This window comes from Ictalurus furcatus, chromosome 11 (genome assembly GCF_023375685.1).
Source record: "Ictalurus furcatus strain D&B chromosome 11, Billie_1.0, whole genome shotgun sequence".
In the NCBI taxonomy this organism is placed as follows: domain Eukaryota; kingdom Metazoa; phylum Chordata; class Actinopteri; order Siluriformes; family Ictaluridae; genus Ictalurus; species Ictalurus furcatus.
In genome coordinates, this window is record NC_071265.1 from 18,664,011 (window position 1) to 18,681,617 (window position 17,607).

Here is a 17,607-nt window from a genome sequence, read left to right on the forward strand (position 1 = left end):
ATAGCCTTTTAGCTTTGGAATTCCTTACTTAATATTCCTCTCCTCGGTTTCATGAATAAGTTTTAAGTAGAAATTCTTAGTTAGGAGCGAATACTGTTTACTATAATTTACTATAATTTTTTTTACTAATTTTTACATTCACCAGTTGTGCCATTGGTTTTATTGCATGACAAAGCCCTACAGACATTTTGCCTGCCAAGTTTTTTCCATATTCCACTGGAATATTTTTGTTCAGAACCAGAAAGAAGAGTCATGGAAAGGCCATTGTTAATGACATGTTTTTTTTAAGGTATACTTAATGAGCACTCACTCTGAGGGAAACGTGGAGGGTTGTCATTAACATCCGTGATCACTATGGTCACCGTGGTGGAGCCGGAGAGACCACCCATTTGGCCTGCCATGTCTGTTGCCTTGACAACTAGCTCATAACGGTCCTGCGTCTCCCTATCAAGGTCTGCTACGGCTGTCCGAATCACTCCTGCAAAGAGAGCAATAGAGAAATGGAAAGGGGAAAGTTCACGTTAACCAGTTGTAGACATGGTGATGGTAGGGATCTTCAGTATCAAGAGGAAGGATAATACAAGCCAAATAAAACAAGTGCAGCAGAATTTACTTCAAATTCAAATTTCAAGTTGAAATGTGAAATTTGTATACATTAAATCCAGGAATAAATAAAACATAGCAGTGAGACCAGAAGGAAAAGTTATCACTATTCTACCAGAGATAACGTTCTGTTATTCTTTCCAACTTATGCGCAACTTCTACACTTCTGAAGATTCCAACTACTTAACTTCTATTCTATTACTTCTTTGAACTCATGATGAATGCACTGCTTAGAGTTTTTAGTTGGGGCCTAACTGCTTAACAATTTTTGTTACAGGAGTTCTGTTTAAACAAACAACAAAACAAACAAAAAGGTAATGCTTTACATTAAGACTTTCTTAGCTGACATCATTATGGAATTAGTTAAGAAACCATAAGTAATGAAAACATAGTATGAAAGGGGAGGGAGAATCAGTGCACCTGATATTTCAACTAAACACTATGAGTGCCTATAATTGGCACACATTCTTTCTCTCTCTCTCTCTATCTCTCTCCCTCTCACACACACAAAACTCTATGCCCTTGCTCACATTTCCTTCTGCACTAGCAAAACAATTAAATGATTCACTAACCCTAACTCTTGATCATATGTTTGATCAGAAATGTGATGAGGATCAAGGATGATTAGATGATGTTACAGAAGTGGAAGAGGATATGTTTGAAATAGAGGTGGAGAATCAAACCACCAACCCTGAAGGTGTGAGACACACATGCTAACCACTAAACCATCATGCCCCCCAACAAGCTAACCAAAGTATCAATTAATTAATAGCTGGCTAATGATTTATGACAATGACAATACATTTAAGTAAAACACATACAATGTTTCAGTTTTTTAAAGGCACAATATACACAAGATTACATAAATTGAATTATCCCAGTATCAGAAAAAGAAGCCACTACCATTATTCTCTCTTCTATATCCATTATTTTCTGGTATCGCAATGCTTTGTTGAGCATTACCCTTTACTTACGTAATACATTGGCAGTACATCTGTTATATGAATAAAATTTATATGTAAAACTATTGCTATTAATCTGAACCTAAAAATTATAACTAATCATCCCTTGCATGCATGTGCTTTTCATGTGGTGTGTGGTCTTTACATATGTTATTTCTAGAGATCAGTATCTTTCTGCACATTGTTCGATGAAAAATATAAAATGGAAAGAATCTAATTATGAAAATCTGTGTTCTACTTAGTCATCTTTATGCTATGGTGAGAGATTTATAAAGTCATACTCTCCGTTTCTTATTCTCCCTTTCTGTAGGTGCAGCTTTATGAGTGGCGTCCCAAAGAATTGTTTGTGTATAACAGCATATCTCTGTTCATAATGCAGTGGCATAGACAATAGCTTCAAGCATCAAGAACATAGGAGAAGGCAGAAATCACTTATACTGATATTAAAGCAGGCAAACCAATAATAAAACAAAGCATTTGAAGATACTGTACAGCTCTTGCAATGGTACATGTTATGTTACAATTTTCTTCACTTGGTTTACAATTTGTCACATACTTAATCTGAATACCACACATCTTGCATTTATTTTACTCCTTCTATCCAGCAAAAGGAATGTGAATGGCCAGAATACCTTCTTGTGCTTGTGCGCACACATGCCAAGACAGTCGAACAAAGCCAATAAATACTGCGGTCATACAGCCTTCTTCTTCTTCTTACTTTGTACACATGTCAGACTATAGGGATCTGCATAGCAGCTTGTAACTATGATTGGAGCAACAGGTATCCTGTCTTCCAAAGTTGACAATATAATCATATCCCTGGACTTCTCTTCTGCTGTGGTAAGCTAATTTCTTTCTTAGATTTTACTACCCTGTTTGGAGAAAGCTGAGGAACTCCATCATCAAGTTGGCTCCTTTTGTTAGCATTGTCAGCATGAGCTTGACTTACTGTGCTGTTCATGAGTTAGGTACTACTCTTCTATATTGTTGCTCAGTGATACCAGTTACCTCATTCTTCTGCTGCAGTTATTTTTCCCTTTGGCACCATGCTTACACTGGGGCTGGAGTTACCTCGATCTCCCCTCAGGTCAGCTCTTCCCCTCAGGCCGAGACTTCCTTCAGTGTTGTTCACTCAGAGTTTGTTCCATATTCGCTCTACCAACTGGTGGGCCTGTGACTAAGTGCTACTAAAATGGTGGGATTCCTTTGCTGGGTTTCCTTTGCATGTGCTGTTCGCTGGATCTGGTAACAAACATCACTGGAACTGGAATTGATTTTCTTTCATTTCACCCCTCATTCTCTCCACAGGCCAGTTTCTTCCTCAATGTTTTTTCCACTCAGTTTTCCACATCATCCACCATCTCACTAGTGGAGCTTTGGCTACATACTGCTAGTGTGTTTGAGTGGCTTTTCCTCCACTATTATAACAAATACTGTTCTTGGTTATCTGTGTGATAAATGAAACAAGCTGCAGGATTTTGGCTTGTAGTGTTTGAATGCTCTGGAAACTAAAGACTGGCATTAAATTTATGTTCACTACCTTGGTATTAACCACCTTAAAGAGACAGTTTTTGGTTGCACAGCAATACCAGTGATAACAGGGTACACAGCTTTATGTTGACTGATCAGATCAGTGGGTCCTGACAAGGTTGCAGCAATAAAAACTCCAGTTTCACCATGGGCCCACAACAATCTCAGGACTCTGACCAAAGTAGTCTCTTGGACAAAGGCACAGTTCAGTACAAAGGGTTCTACTCAATGTACTTCCTTGTTCAGAAGGAGGACAGTGGTTTCCAGCTGATTCTAAATTTGAGCGGGCTGAACTGGTTTATGAATGTAAAAAAGTTGTCAAATGTAATTCATGGCATGCAATCATTGGACATTGGTGGATCCTAGTGATGCCTATTTCAATGTTCTTATCACTCTAGAACACAGATGATTTTAAAGTTCAATCTTTTGCCCTTTCTTCACTGCTATGGGTTTTTGATATACATGTAGGATGTCCTGTCTCCTCTAATGGCCACAGACATCAGGATACTGCCATTATTGGACCCCCTTGCTCACATTTTGGAGCTCAGACTCCATAATATTGCAACAGTCCAGACAATTCATTGGCCTTATTGCTCTCACCAATCAGATACAGCCAGGCTGCTATATGTGATACTGGCTCCTAATGAGTGTGTTAGGATTGTTGACGACAACTGCAGTAATTCCCTTGGGCTTGTTTAAACATTTAGATTTTCAGAAATGAGTTAAAACCATGTGGCTGAACCCTAAATAAACCCTAAACATGCCCTCATCTCAGAGAATGGCATAGATTCTAACTTGCTGGTGATACTAGCTACAGTTACCATGAATATGTCCTGTACTGGCTGTGTGGACCCCTGGTGTGAGATCAGATCACAAAACATCCAGTCAGAATTAAGAGCAATCCACTGGGCCCTAAAATTATTTTAACCAGTTCTGAGACGCTGTCACATAAGACAATGCCATGGCAAATCAGATCCTCAAGGCACCGCCTAAGGGCCTCATATGCCCTTAGGTAGAAGCTGTTCTGTGAATGGGGTGCACGGTATCATCCAGTGCACTACCCAATTCCCAAAATGTTCTTCAGGCACAGCTAGACAGTGGCTAGTTCCCATTAACTCTAATGGTGTATGTGGCAGCTCAGCACTATGGATGGCATCTCTCTGGGGGCTCATAAATTATGACCTCTGAAAAGGGCAAGTGGTGAAATAAAACCCACCCTGGGTTCCTTGTCATTAGTAACCATTGCTGATCTGGCAATAGCTTCTCAATGAAATGAGGCTGTATGACAGTTGTGTTTATTGCAAATTAAACTTCATATTTCATCATACTTGTTGGAAGGTCTCAGCATGTGTACATATGCGCACAATAAGGTATCCAGGTATCCAGGTGATACCAGTTACATAACTTGCATTCTTCGGCAGGCAAATTCAAAAGCTCTTGAAAGAGAAAGCATAAGATGTTTAGTGATATCCCTAAGAGGGGTTTCCTGGCAACACAGAGAAAAATGCAAATGTAGCTGGAAGAGAGGACACTGGAGAAAAAGAGAGGGATAACTGAGTTACAGCATGGAAAAAAAGACCACAAAACATTGTCAAGATGGACACATCACATACTGACATACAATTTGCCATTGTCTTTATTTTACCATATAAGCATTTCATGAATTTTTTAAAACTCTTTTTATGTTAGATGGAAACAATAAAAGGTTATATAACTACATTTTTTGTGCTAACTAGCTGCCTTAATCATCATCTTTTCTCCCTGTCTGTCAAAAACACTCAGTTAGCTGAGGTTGCAGTTTTATTTTAGTATTTTAAATTTCTTTATTAAATGAGAAGATGGGAGCTGATATTGGTGGATGTCAGGACACTTATGATACCTGCAAAGGATTTCTATCCCAAAATTCCCAGTTGCACTAATTTAGTCCCATGAGAAGCTTAACCTTCAACCTGAAAACTGCCACTATGACAGATTAAGACAGTTAAATCTGGAAAAACTGGCTCTGAATGTTTATTACTATACATTTTAAATAAACAGTGAGAAAGTAAAAAAAAAAAACCAATAACAATAGTATTGCGTGACTAACACAATGTAAAATTATTGAAAGTGGCCTCATTTCTGGTTATCATATACACTGTGACATACTGCAGTCGTAGCAGTTATATTCTTAGACACTTTCAAAGAAACTCCTCAGTTAAAATGTGTACTCTTTGGATATGTCCTGCATTTAATTCTTAATGCTGTGCATTATAAAATGGGGAGTAAAAAACTTATATGACAGATGAATATTTAAAAGGCTGCACTAAGTGCCACTCAATCTGAAATGCACTGAATGTCTGTGGCTTACCAGTCTGTCTATCAACAGTGAAGAAATTTTCTCCGTCCAAAACACTGTACACTATCCTGGCACTGCTCCCGTAGGTTGGGTCATCTGCGTCTGAGGCCATCACTTTCATTACTGATGTACCTGCCAACACAGAATTAATAAATGATGAGTCTCAACTATTGTTTCACAAGACAAACCAACATAAGTCATAGACTACTGTGTTTTTGTTTAAATCCCTGCCTCATTAGTGCAAAGTCATTTTTGTTTAAAGGTTGCTTTGTTTATGGTTTGTGTGAATTAATTCTTTGTTGTGTTCGCCTTGGCACCTCATCAAATCCAAAGCTCATGGTGTAAAGTACATTTACATTTAGCCTCATGATTTAATTCAAGCAAAGTCTAAAGCCTATAAAACAAAATGATGCTGAATTTTGAATATGTCGGGAAGGAGGTAGAGCATGCATTCCTATATAATGACTATTATACAACAATTAGTTCCAGTCCACTAATTTGATTGGTCAAGCGGTGTTCCAAGAGTGCTTATATTTCCTATAACCGCACTGGGACATTTCACTGGAGTTTGAAACCGTTATTACATCAAAATCTATTACTGGCATCATCAGCAGACATGGCAAGCAATACTTTTCAGGAATATAACTTTTGGCATAAAATATAAAATTTCATGAGTTGATGAAAAGGAAGCAGAGATGACAATTTCACCAGAAGCACCTTTAATGGAAATAATAATAATAATAATAATAAAGGTAGCAAACCAGATGACACACAGGTACTGTAGTACTACAACATACTCTTCTTTTGGATCTATATCCACTAGTGGAGCAAAAATTAACAGGACATTTGGCCATATTGTGTCCAAAATCACTTGATATTAATATATTGTTTATAGAACTGTTTTATAAAAGCAATACTGCATTCACAATCATGTGGTTATAACCTGTGTTGGACAGCCTGTGGCGATTCACAGCCACGCTGATTTTCAGTATAACCACACTCTTGCTCATGAAATATTGCTTAATTGTTTGTGTGGAAGCTAAAATGACTAATATAAACTTTTTTCATCCAGGTAGGCCCCAATGAACAGTTTTATATGAGCAGAAAGCTTCCCAAACATAGTTTCAGTTGTAAGACCATTCAGTACAGTTTTCTGGGTACAGTTTTAAGAATATTTTACAATCATGTTTATAAATGTTGCTACAACACTGTTGCAACATTTTTAGTTGTTGAAATGTTAACATAAAAATTGTTTTTGTCCAACTTGGACCATTGTCTGAGAAATGTTCTAAGAAAATGTCATTTGTGAACCAAATTATTATTAGTGCTTATGTTTTTAAAACATTACAGGTAGATTATTTGGTAATGTTACATACTTACCTTCTTGGTTAAAAGAGTGTCAAATAGTGAACGTTCTGCTAGCATTAGCTGGAGGGATAGATGTGAAGCAAGAGTGTCAGTAGAAGCGAGAGAGCAGAGGGCTCTATCCAGGCTTCCTGTAATTGCTGACAGCTGGTGGTGTCTGCAAAAAGGTCACTGTTACACTCTCCTCCCTAGACCTGCCACACTACTGTCCAGTCACACCATAATGCTATGCTAATTAGGTTAATTAAATAGAAGTGTCAGGGTCCTGTTTGTCTCCTGTCATCAGAGCTGGCTCCCAACAGGCAGCAAGGAAAAAGGACATTGTTTTATCATAAGAGTCGCTGAACCATCTTCGCAATTTAACCTTTTGACTTTAAGCTGTTTGACTTTAAGTGGTTGGTTCTCCTTCAGTTATATTTTCAATCCCCAAGTTAAATTTTGTTATATGAAAGACTAAGCAAATGATAAGCACAACATATGCAAATATCAAATGATTAATTCAAACTACAGTGGCTATTCTGATATGTTGGCCTGTTTTGTATGACCGTCCACTTCAAGCAGAAAGGTAATATGCATGTACTATATATTGGGGAATATTTTCTGAAATATTTATAAAATAGTCACCAGCACGAACTACCACAAAATAGTCTTCCCAGTATTAAAAAATCGTTCCCCATCTGCCTCTTCATATGAAATTTCAAAATGCAAATGCGGAATTGTGTGTATACGGATCACTTTCAAGGCCATCCATATTGCATTCAAAGGCATTCAAAAGTAAGATTGCATCCCACCCCTTCAGTAAACAGTGACTTATAAGGAATAGATTGAGAGATAGAATTGAAGAAGCCATACTCCTTCGTGGGATTAGTTCCTTATCTTAATTTTCCACAGGTAATATTCATTGTGACGCTTAGATGTTTGCCAGCTTGACACAAGTTGGTTAACACTACAGGTGAAAAATCTATATAAATGCAAATGCTATTTCATTGTATTTATACTTTAGCAGGAACAGGAATCAGACACACTGCTTCTTATTAACACATTGCTGCAGATTCCCTAAAAACTGCCCAGATTTTTTGGTGATTCAAGGAAATACATAAGAGGAAAGAAAATCTTTGGAGTCTTAACGCATGCAGAATTTTAGTGTTTGAAATTGGGGAGTGTTTACCCAGAACTAGTAGGCGAACAGTCTTTACTATGCTCAGGGATTTAAAACGTACAGAAATCCTGTGCCTTCGAGTTTGAAAAATTTATGTTTGAGTTCCCTCTGTGTTCTGCCACAGTGCAAATATTGTTCTAGCAGCAAAACACATTTCTTTCGGCTTGTTTACATAGTCTGCTCTTGCTTCTCGCTCCCCCGGTGCACTGTTGTAACCCAAATCTGGCATCATGCATAAATCCATATAACTACCATGTACCACAGGATGTGTTGGGAACTCTACATGGCACATTTATTTGTACTTTCATTATACTGGTGCTTCAGTAACTCAACCACCATAAAACCAGACCCAAACTAGAAATAAAATAAAATTTAAAAACACAAAAAAAAGCACATTTATTACACCAGCACCTTTGCCAGAACCAGGCGACTCCCGGATCAAGAAACAAAATTATGTATCAGCCTGAGGCTGTGATCTTGAACACATCAGTGGAGCTCGATGGATGTGCCCTCGTCACCTGGACTGTCTGGTTCTTTAAGACATAGGAATGGAAGTAGATTAAAAAGCATCAGTGCTGGGAGGCCACAGGGCACCTTCGTTTCTGACTGGTGCTGCCAGAGATTAGGCAAGAGTAGCATAAAATATACAAAGGGATTCATTAAAAAGTCAGTGGTTTCACTTTTTCTCTTGCACTTGTATTTGTTAATTGATTTAAAAATAAACTTATTTCTATTAGTATGTACTTATTAGTGGTTGCTTATTTGCCTCGCACCTCCAGGGTTGGGGGTTTGACTCCCACCCCTGCCCTGTGTGTGCACAGTTTGAAATGTTCTCCCTGTGCTTTAGGGGTTTCCTCTGGGTACTCCAGTTTCCACCCCCAGTCCAAAGACATACGTTGTAGGCTGATTGGCATTTCCAAAATTTCCGTAGTGTGTGAATGTGTGTGTGCGACTGTGCCTTGTGATGGGTTGGCACCCTGTCCAGGGTGTCCCCCACCTTGTATGTTGAGTCCCCTGGGATAGGTTCCAGGCTCCCCTGGAACCCTGTGTAGGATAAGCGGTTCAGTAAATGGATGGATGAAACTTACCTGAATGCTCCCCTTTATCCTATGATCAAAATTTCTATCCTGATGAGTGTAGTCGCTTACAGGATGACAATGTCCCATTCAATTATGTAAATGCATATGCTATGGCCACTGACGTGTTAGATAGCACTTTCAATCACCTTCATCAAAGCAGCAACTGAGGGAATATTCTTTGGAAAAATGTACAATTCCAGAGACTTGTCAAATCTTTGCCAAGGCACCCTGGCACTCTTCTGGTGGCCCAGTGCCTTATTAAAGTACTTTTTTCTTTGTCACCTGTTTGTACATAGATGTGAACAGAAAGTCTTCAATGTAAAATTAATTTCATTGCTCCATATCAGAGTATGTATTCCTGAAGTTATTGTTTTTCTTGTATGAGATTTATGCACAGATGGTGTCAACAAAATCTGTTTCAAGCAGCAGACGACGGCTCTTTGGGGAAGGAAGACGGCTCAATTACAGCATGCAGCGAGGCCAGAGGAGGTTACCCAGTGTGAGACCCCAGACTGACAGCGATTTAAGAGCAAGTGTCATGAAAGATTTGCATTTGTCTGGCTACAGTGACAACACAAACACACAACCAGGCCCTCTCTCTCTCTCCACAGCCCTGTTTTAATCACCCAGTCTAAGAGCTTCCTTCCAAAATCTCTGTGCATTATGGATCATTTAGTGCTCCCATAAAAGCTGAGGTGTTTTCACATGAAAAGTTAATTCACCAACACTTCCTTCATCATTCATTCTTCACAGGCCCACATAAAAACAGGGCAGTGAAGCAGTGAAATATGAAGAAAAGGAGGAGGAAAGAGTAGATGGGTGGAAAAAATGTCACATCATAAAAGTCAATGACCTGCTAACTGAGATTCTAGATGAACTCCTAGAAGGATTAAGTCATGACCGTTTTTCATCCAGAGACTCTAGCAACAATATAGATTTTAACAATTACAAACCCCTTTTTGTAAGAGAAATGTGTAAGAGTTTTTAATAGCAGGCACTAATCATTTTCACTATTGTCCATTTAATGCCTATAAAATGTAATGTGTTACTATTGTTGTGAAATAAAAAATAGCTGAGTGGTTATGCCAAAACTTTCTATTCTGAAATGTGCTGGGGACAAGGATTAGGGCAGGCTTGGAGGAAAGATGCTTGATCAATTTAAAAAAAAAACAAAAAAAAAAACAGGTTCATAATGACAAATTAAATCATAGTACAGTATAAACATTTAAATGTTGATTCATGATTGCAGTAAACCACAACAGATACTGTGCCTTCTTTTCTTTTTCTTTTTAATTGTTTAAAGTGCACTTTAAAATTAGAATGAGAACTTTGCTTTGTAAGACTATTTTGTACAGCTTGCAGGTTCATAACTTAAAAAAAAAGAATATTCTCATACAGAGCTCCTTCCTTACATAACCCATCAAATCATGCACTGGTCCAGGTCACACAGTACAACTTGCCACCACAAAATAAATGTTCTAAAGCCTATGTTATTTAGCAGTTTTTTCAATGAAAAACAAAAGTGTGAATAGAAACTGGATTCTCTGTCTGCTTTATGCTCTGTATATCTACAACAACTGGTAAACAATACCTTCTGTATTCTGTACTTAGCTATATTGGCAAATTTGGCATCAAATCAACAGCTGGGGAAAAACCCTGCTGTGGTTTTACTGCAACTAATACAACAATACTTCACAGATGAAGCCAAAAAAAGATGGCAAGAAGTAAGTGAGTGAGTGTGTGTGTGTAAAGTTGTTACCTTTCTTTACATTCTAAACAGAATACAAAATATTAAGTTTTAATATAAAACAGTAGCACAGATTATACCAACTCTGTTAACAACACTATACAAGTACTGTTAATGCAATGCTAACAATACCAACCTTAAAATATTTCTCCACTTATCATATGGCACTAATAGACAATCACAATGTAACTAAATCATCAAAGTTTGATTGACTGAAGCACCTCATGATTGATATGTTTAAGTCTTTGTAACATGCTAGGCTGTGTTCTCTTTACAGCAGTGTTTTGAGGAGCTTTTGCTATGATGGATATGCTAATTGAGATATTGATGATATACTGTGTATGAGCCTCTAAGCTGAATAGATCGTTACTGAAATTCAACCACTAATAAGATATTAATGAAAAATAACTGTAAAATTATTTATGAAATGGAAGACGTCTTCACTAACTTTTTAGAACATGTCCCCGCCACTCTCATATTTCATACACTTTTACATGCTAGTAAAGAAGAAGAAGAAGAAATAATTCACAATCAGTCTCCATTCATAACCACGCACTCATAAAAATTTAAGCATTTATTCAGGTTTGTTCAAATACCATATCTGATAAATCAGTTCCTGATACGGATTCCCAGTGTTTAATTGCACCACAAGCATATTATATAGTTTCCTTGATCTGCCAAAGAGGTTTGTCTGTGGCTGTCCCTCATTTGCACCATTTGTGGTAGATGAATCATTGGATCAGATTGAGCATTGTCAATCAGCACAGATAGCATTAAATTGCAAGCGAGACAGCATTGGCATGGCCTTCATGACCTAGACTGTGTGTCTGTGGTAAAGGTCTCTTGCAAACTAGCGCATCAGTCATGATGCATCCATCCATCAGCTGCAGCTTCTGCCAGATTGAATAGCTCTTTTCTAGCATAAGAAGGAGATGGTATAAACATTGCAGTGGGTATGAAGATATATAAATTCAGAGGCATGTACACATAATGTATCCATTTATAAATATACAAATAAATATACATGCATATGAAAGCACAAATTTACCCCAGACACACAAACAAAAGCCCCAAACACACGAACTCACAAATGTACCAGATATACAGTGGTGCTTAATAGTTTGTGAATTAGAATTTTCTATATATCTGCATAAATGACAATCAACAGATTTTCACACAAGTCCTAAAAGTAGATAAAGAGAACCCAATTAAACAAATAAGACAAAAATATATCTGCTCATTTATTTATTGAGGAAAATGTTCCAGTATTACGTACAGCATCTGTGAGTGGCAAAAGCATGTGAACCTTTCCTTTCAGCATCTGGTGTGACCCCCTGGTGCAGCAATAACTGCAACTAAATGTTTCCAGTAACTGTTGATCAGTCCTGCACATTGGCTTGGAGGAATTTTTGCCCATTCTGCAGTACAAAACAACTTCGACTCGAGGATGTTGGTGGGTTTCCTCAAGGAACTGATTGCTTCAGGTCCTTCCACAACATTTCTATTGGATTAAGGTCAGGACTTTGACTTGGCCATTCTAAACATTAACTTTATTCTTCTTTAATCATTCTTTGGTAGAATGACTAGTGTGCTAAGGGTCATTGTCTTGCTGCATGCCCCACTATCTCTTGAGATTCAGTTCATGGACAGATATCCTGTAGAATTTGCTCATATAATTCAGAATTCATTGTTCCATCAATGATGGCAAGCCGGAGACATACCAATTCTCCTGGAAGTTCTTGCTTTAGAGTGAGCGAGAGAGAGTTCAATGGTCATTTCTAATGATAGACGGGCTATGGAGAGACCGACGTGGTGAGAGAGTGACGGTGCATGTCCTGTTTGGTCTCTCTATCTCCTATCGTCACAATGTCCCATCTCGCAAAGCGCTGGAGCACGCAGTGCGCTCTGAAACCTGAAGCATGAACCTGAAGAGCGATGGTGTGCTTCTGGGTGTGCAGTTGACATTGACTTTGTTTACTTTCTACACGTGTATTCGTTATGATTTATGTCCTGTCTCCGCCCCTGTATTGTCATTGGTTGTTTCCTTTATGTGTTATCATTGTTCTCAGCTGTTTTGTTTTACAAACCAGTTTATGTTTGTTATTTAAACCCCTCGTGTGTTTTTGTTCAGACCCGAAGTATTACGCTCAGCTGCGCATTGGCACTGTCGTGTACATAGCCTTGTTCCTCGTTTCCATGTCATTATTTTGATCCTGTTCACGTCTTTGTAATTAGAATCTGTTTTGCCTAGTTAATGCCCGTTTGCCAATCGCCTAACCTTCTGCCTGTTTCTGACCACGCTATTGATTTACGTTTTGGATTTATCTGCCTGGTTTCCTCAATAAAGCTCTTAACTGCACATGCGTGTGTCTTGCATCTCCATTTTAGCTAGCCATTACACCTATCAGATTTCTCAGTAGGCGGGCTTTACATTCGACCGCTCTGTCTCCATCCATCAGGTCGGTTCAGTTTAATGTGTGCAGCACCATGGCAGAGTGTCCAAATAAAAAAAAAGAAATACAAAACACACTTCACCCCAGACTACACTAAAGTGTACCCATGTATAAAAGGGGTAAAAACATAGACAGTGTAGCTCGCTGCACTGTTTGCAGTAGTAATTTCTCAATTGCCCATGGTGGGTTAAATGACTGTAAAAGACATGTTGAGGTGAGTTTAATAGGTGTCATTCGTCCATTAGCATAGCTAATGTTATTTTAACTAGTTGCTATAAGAAGCTACGTTAATATCTAAGTGATGAGGCCAAACTCCCTACATGTACAATACCACTACATATTAAGGAGGCTAAGCGCAGGGAAGGCTGTATTTCACAGTTCTTTTCAGCAGAAAACCAAACTCTGACAGAGAAGGTCACTAGAGCAGTACTTTACATGCACACTAGCAAGCTAATCAGGAAAATGTTTCCAGATTCAGATATAGGAAGAAAAAAAAATATGCCTGCTCATCAACCAAGACAGAATGAACATGGCACTGGAACCTGAATGTTCAGAGGATCTGTACAAGTTCATGTGGGCAGAAAAAAGGCCATACTGTATTTTGGTTGATCAAAGCAACAATATCATGGGTGAGTTAATAGGTGGGGGGTGGGGGTGGTGAAGCAGTAGCTGATGAAGCCACTTCCCTGAAATTATATTTGCAGGTTGGAATATCTGAAGCCATCCTGGGCCAGACGCAGCAAAACAGGCCCAAACCATGAGACTACCACCAGCACATTTCACACATGGGATAAGGTTCTTATGCTGGAATGCAGTGTTTTCCTTGCTCCAAACATAGCCCTTCTCACTGAAACCAAAAATTCCATTTTGGTCTCGTCTATCTACAAAATATTTTTCCAACAGCCTTCTGGCTTGTCAACATGATCTTTAGCAAACTTCAGACAGACAACAATGTTCTTTTTGGAGAGCAGTGGCTTTCTCCTTGCAACCGTGTCACACCATCACTGTTCAGTGTTCTCCTGATTGTGGATTCATGAACATTACCATTAGTCAATGTGAGAGAGGCCTTTAGTTGCTTAGAAGTAACCCTGGCTACTTTGTGATGTCGTGGAATATTACACATCTTGCTCTTGGAGGGAGCTTTGTTGTTTGATCACTCCAAGGGAGGGTAAAAATTGTCTTGGATTTCCTCCGTTTGTAGACAATCTGCTTGACTGTGGATTGGTGGACTTCAAACTCTTTAGAGATGGTTTTGTAACCATTTGCAGCCTGATGAGCATGAATAACTCTTTTTCTGAGGTCCTCAGAACTCTCATTTATTTATGCCATGATACACTTCCACAAACATGTGTTGTGAGGATCAGACTTTGATAGATTCCTGTTCTTTAAATAAAACTAGGTGCTCACTCACACCTGATTGTCATTCCATTGATTGAAATCAACTGATGACAATCAATTTCACCTTCAAATTAAATTGCTAATCCTAGAGGTTCACATTCTTGTGCCCTCACATATATGTAATATTGGATAATTTTCCTCAATAAATAAATGACCAGGTATAATATTTTTTGTCTCATTTGTTTAATTGGGTCTCTTTATCATGTTTATGACTTGATAAAAAAAAATCTAATGATGTTTTAGGTCATATATAGTTAGTCACTATAGTTGAAACAGGCGGAAAGTAACTATAGTTAATCAACTGTCTTATATAAACTATAATAATAACTGAAATTACACAGATGTCTACTGGGATATAGTAGGTAGCAAGTGAACAGTCAGTTCTCGAATTGGAAGCATTGTGCTGGAAGCAGGAAAAATAGGCAAGAGTTAGGATCTGAGTTAATTTGACAAGGGCCAGATTGTGGAGGGCCAAACTGTGTATACCATCTGCTCTTGTAGGGTGTTCCTGGTATGCAGTGGTTAGTACCTACCAAAAGTGTCCAAGGAAGGACAACCGGTGAACCTGCAACAGGGTCATGGGCACCCAAGGCTCATTGATGCACATGGGAAGCATAGGCTAACTTGTCTAGTCCTATCCCACAGAAGAGCTACTGTAGGGCTGCACAATTAATCGAATATCAATCACGATTACGATTTTGACTGCCCATGATTACATGAACATGATCGCCCTATATTGACATTTAAAGTTTGTCCTCCGCTCATAGAAAACTCCTCTTCAGATCAAATCAAGCACTTCATACACTTACAACCACTCACCATAGAGCGGCGCAGGGATGACGTCATTTTGTAATGCCAAAACCCGGAAACGAGAGCATTTTAGCGCTCGAGCTGCCAGTTTTGCTGCGAGCTCCAGCGCTTGAGCGAGGGGAAATCATGACACTAGCATGTTGCTAAATGGCACTATAGAGGTTGTCGGGGACATTAAACCTCATCACGCCAAACAGGAAAAAAAATTGCAGATAAACTCACGGCTCTACAATGTGACCATTTCACTCGCATTTGCAACTGAAAAGTACTTTGTGCGACTGTGAATAAATATTTAGGCACACCGGTGCGAGTGACCTGTTCGGAGTTGTATAATACAATTGGAATAAAAACTACAGGAAGTCCACCCTGTCCAGGGTGTACCCCGCCTTGTGCCGATGCTCCCTGGGATTGGCTCCAGGTTTCCCCGTGACCCTGAAGAAGGAGTAAGCGGTAGAAGATGGATGGATGGATGGACTACAGGAAGTCCAAAATGCATCTACACTGCACAACAGTTACTTTCACACTGCTTTTCATCACCTCAGTCAACCAAACAAGTTTGTCAATACTGCAAAGAAGCCATTATGATACCAAGTAACACTGTACATCATCTGCTGATGATAACTTGCCGATCTCACAAACCGCCATGTTTTATTGTTCCTCAAAATGACCTGAACCTGTGACTGTAAATAAATAATAATGCTAATGCTGCAAGGTGGGGTTTAATTCTAACTTCTTTATTAAATAATTCCTCACCAATTATAATCAAGAGTAGCAACTGTTCAGTCTGCAAACATACAGTACGCTGTCTCTCTCTACACCAACTCACAGCACATTCACTTCATTTAAACTCATTTTTGCCAGATATCACCAGAAAAGTCAACTCCAGTTTCCATGTTTTGATTTAACCCCCCCCCCAAAAAAACGTAATATTATCAGCAGACATGGCAAGACTGTACTGGGGAACGGATGTAAACAACTGATAAACAAACAAAAATAAAACTACTAAAATGTAAAGACAGAAAATGTGCTTAGTTATAAACATATCATTTAATATAAAAAATAGATATTATAAAAACTTATATAAAAATATCAATAAAATGAGAAATGAAATAATGTTTAATTACTATGGGTTGCATTTAATATCAATTTGACATTAAGCTTAGTTTGCTATTTCCTTAGAAGGCTAGTAGCCTTTTTGCTAATATGGATCATTTTTGTGTTAGTCTATTTCTAATTAGGACTCTTAATTGTATATTTTATGCTGTTTTTTTTATTTTTATCAATTAACCAACAGTATCTCATTGCTATTATTTTAACTCAATTAACAGTGACCATGAGCAGAGAGCTTACATTTAACTGTTTATGATAGACCTCCTGATTAAAGCTTAAACAAAAAACAAAAAAAGATTGGTATCTGGATCTGTATCGGCTGTAAAAATCCTGATCGGTGCATCCCTAATGAACACCATTAAACTAAAGCGCTTTGCTTCTGACGGGTAAATGAACTCACCCAATCACATCCTATATGAGATTATTCAGATATATACACAATATACACAGAACGGTTCGAGAACTGGCTCCAGCCCAGAACCATGACAGTGGAAAATGTCTAATAGTGTAGCTTTAAATATATTTAAGAGGAGCAGACTTCAAAGACTGAACATTGAGGTTTATTGTATTTGTTTACAAGGTGGAACAGGTTAACAGTTGTTTTTGCACACAGCCTGTAAACTTAACTGAAAATCTTATATTTAGTTTGTCATAAGGTAAATTAATGTGTCATGGCTCACACTATGTTCCTAAATTCTGTCATAATTGACAAGCTCAAGTTTTCTCATGCCTACTTGTGTGTTATATTGTGGCACATTAATGTTACCATCTCTAAAATAAAAAATACTTAAAAAAAAAAAACAACAAACTAAACTTTTTAAATTTTTTGACTGTGCTCCTAAATTTTTGTAATTTGAATTACAAATTTGAATGAAGTTTGAATGAAATTTGAATGAAGATTCATCCACAGAGTAAATCCGTATTATGAAAAATGTTTTAAATCAAGTTTGGAAAAGTTGTCGGAAGTTCTGTGACGTTGAAGTCAAGCAACCGTGGTGTAGTTCGTTTATAGCATACGGTTAGCTTTTTATTTCTGCCAATTGTATTTAGGCTTCA

The 17,607-nt window shown here is 38.1% G+C and overlaps 1 protein-coding gene across 1 annotated transcript in view; it reads right to left on the minus strand.

Annotated features, from left to right (window-relative positions):
• LOC128614554 (cadherin-22) overlaps positions 1 to 17,607 on the minus strand; it is a 151,400-nt gene that overhangs the window by 44,042 nt on the left and 89,751 nt on the right. The window contains exons 4-5 of the mRNA XM_053635956.1: positions 5,443 to 5,562; positions 311 to 478 (exon numbers count right to left, since the gene is read on the minus strand). Coding sequence (XP_053491931.1) covers positions 311 to 478; positions 5,443 to 5,562 — 288 coding nt within the window. The remainder of the gene's footprint in view (positions 1 to 310; positions 479 to 5,442; positions 5,563 to 17,607) is intronic.